The following is a 1,943-nucleotide window of genomic DNA, read 5'->3' on the forward strand; positions in this document are numbered from 1 at the left end:
ACATTTGTGAGGGAGTGGCTCTAGCCACTTGCTAAGCCCAAGTGGTTAAACAACGAAATTTCTAATTTTCAATTTCATTGAATTTAAGGCTTAAAACATGTGGCCATTCGGCACGCTTCGAATTTTAAGTATTCAACCCAACAACATTGATTGGTAGAGGCACAATGTAATCTAATATTTATATAAGTGGTCCTTTCATCATCTACATGACTAGAGGAAGTGAAAAAAGATTGCAAAGATGGCAAGAGAGCTCTTGGTTCTTGCTGCTGCAGCTCATGCAGAAAGCAACTTTGGGGGAATTTTCTTGCTTTGCATGGTTGTTGCTTCTTTCTCAATGATATCAATGGTCATATTCGCTTGTGGTGATGACGGTAGCCCCAAGAAAAATCGAACAAGTGGCGGTTTTGTTGGCGGAGGAGCAGGACTGGGAGGATTAGGTGGCGCAGGAGGTGGTGGATGTGGTGGCGGCGGCGGCGGTTGCGGTGGCGGAGGTTGTGGCGGAGGTGGAGGGGGTGGTGGGGGTTGTTGAAGAATAAGGGAATAGAAAAGAAAAGTACATGTAGATAAATAAAATGAGCTTACAGAACTCTTCTTCTATTAATTAGCCTACCAGTCCAGTTAGTTATCGGTGTTAGCTTGTTCTATATATGTTGTGGTTGATTAATATATCTCTTTGGTGATTGATGTATCTCTTCATGTATATTTATATACGCACAACGTGCTGGTTTGTGATATTTATCGACTTAAATAACTCTATTTTTAGTTTATTCTCTGTTGAAGAACCATAAGTATTGTATTTTGCAAATTATTTAGAAATTGACCCAACACACCTCCGTTTTAGTAGATAATATTCACATGTTGCCAATTCATCGAATACATTTTGGGCTGACTTATCAATGGACAATCAATTACTTTTCTACGGTTACTTTGATTCGATAACTCCCTCATAAAGAATATTTACAATGAAAATGCTTGAAACTTCAAATCAAACCTCAAGTACTTGAAGCTTCATAGAATTTTCAGTTACGTAACTCTTATTGACTGAAAGACAAGTCAATTAAGCGCGCACTTAGACGGCACGTTTTTGAATTCCATGTCTTCAACACCACAACGATACAATTATAAAAGAACGTTAATTGATTGATTGATGCACAATGTCACGTATACATAAGTTGTTCTTTCATCATCTACACGGCAAGCCGCTAGAGGAAGTGAAAAATATTTCAAAAATGGCTAGAGAGCTCTTGGTTCTTGCTGGTGCTGTCCATGCAGAAAGCTACTTTGGGGGAGTTTTGTTCCTTTGCATGGTTGTTGCTTCTGTCTCAATGATATCTATGGTTATATTTGCTTGTGGTGATGACAGCAACCCTAAGAAACGTCGAACTGATTATGGGGGTGGAGGTTGTGGAGGAGGAGATGGAGGTTGTGGAGGAGGAGGAGCTTGCGGTGGTGGAGGAGATGGAGCTTGTGGCGGCGGAGGGTGTGGTGGTGGTGGTGGAGGAGGAGGAGGAGGGTGTGGTGGCGGGGGCGGTGTGACTTGTTGAAGGGGGAAAAAAATGATAAAAACAAGTAGATAAATAAATTGAATAAACTTTTCTTCTATTTATTCTAGTTATTGGATTTGGCTTCTGTGCTGTTGTTGATAGTTATTTCTTTTTGGTAGTTGATGTATACATCTCCATTTACATTTATCTTGTACTCACATGCTGTTGGTCTCTGTTACTTTTCAATGTAAATGACTAAACAGAATTGCAACCCTTTCAGAGCCGGTAGCCGAGTTTCACACAAACTCAGAATGTATCTAGTTCTACCATACCGAAGCCTCGATTGTATGTATTACATACCCGGAATACGTCGCTAATGGCAAAATGCTGCAACAATAGCAAGAATGGAAAGCATTTTTCTATTTCATATTTCCATAGAATCCTGAAACGCATCAGAGT

The 1,943-nt window shown here is 40.1% G+C and overlaps 1 protein-coding gene across 1 annotated transcript; it reads left to right on the top strand.

Annotated features, from left to right (window-relative positions):
• Nucleotides 1-1,229: 1,229 nt before the first annotated feature.
• Nucleotides 1,230-1,544, top strand: LOC107175631 (putative glycine-rich cell wall structural protein 1). The gene has a single exon (XM_015527237.2). The coding sequence runs from the start codon at nucleotides 1,230-1,232 to the stop codon at nucleotides 1,542-1,544; it is 315 nt and encodes a 104-aa protein (XP_015382723.2).
• Nucleotides 1,545-1,943: the final 399 nt, after the last annotated feature.

The sequence above is a fragment of the Citrus sinensis genome, chromosome 2 (assembly GCF_022201045.2).
Source record: "Citrus sinensis cultivar Valencia sweet orange chromosome 2, DVS_A1.0, whole genome shotgun sequence".
Taxonomy (NCBI): domain Eukaryota; kingdom Viridiplantae; phylum Streptophyta; class Magnoliopsida; order Sapindales; family Rutaceae; genus Citrus; species Citrus sinensis.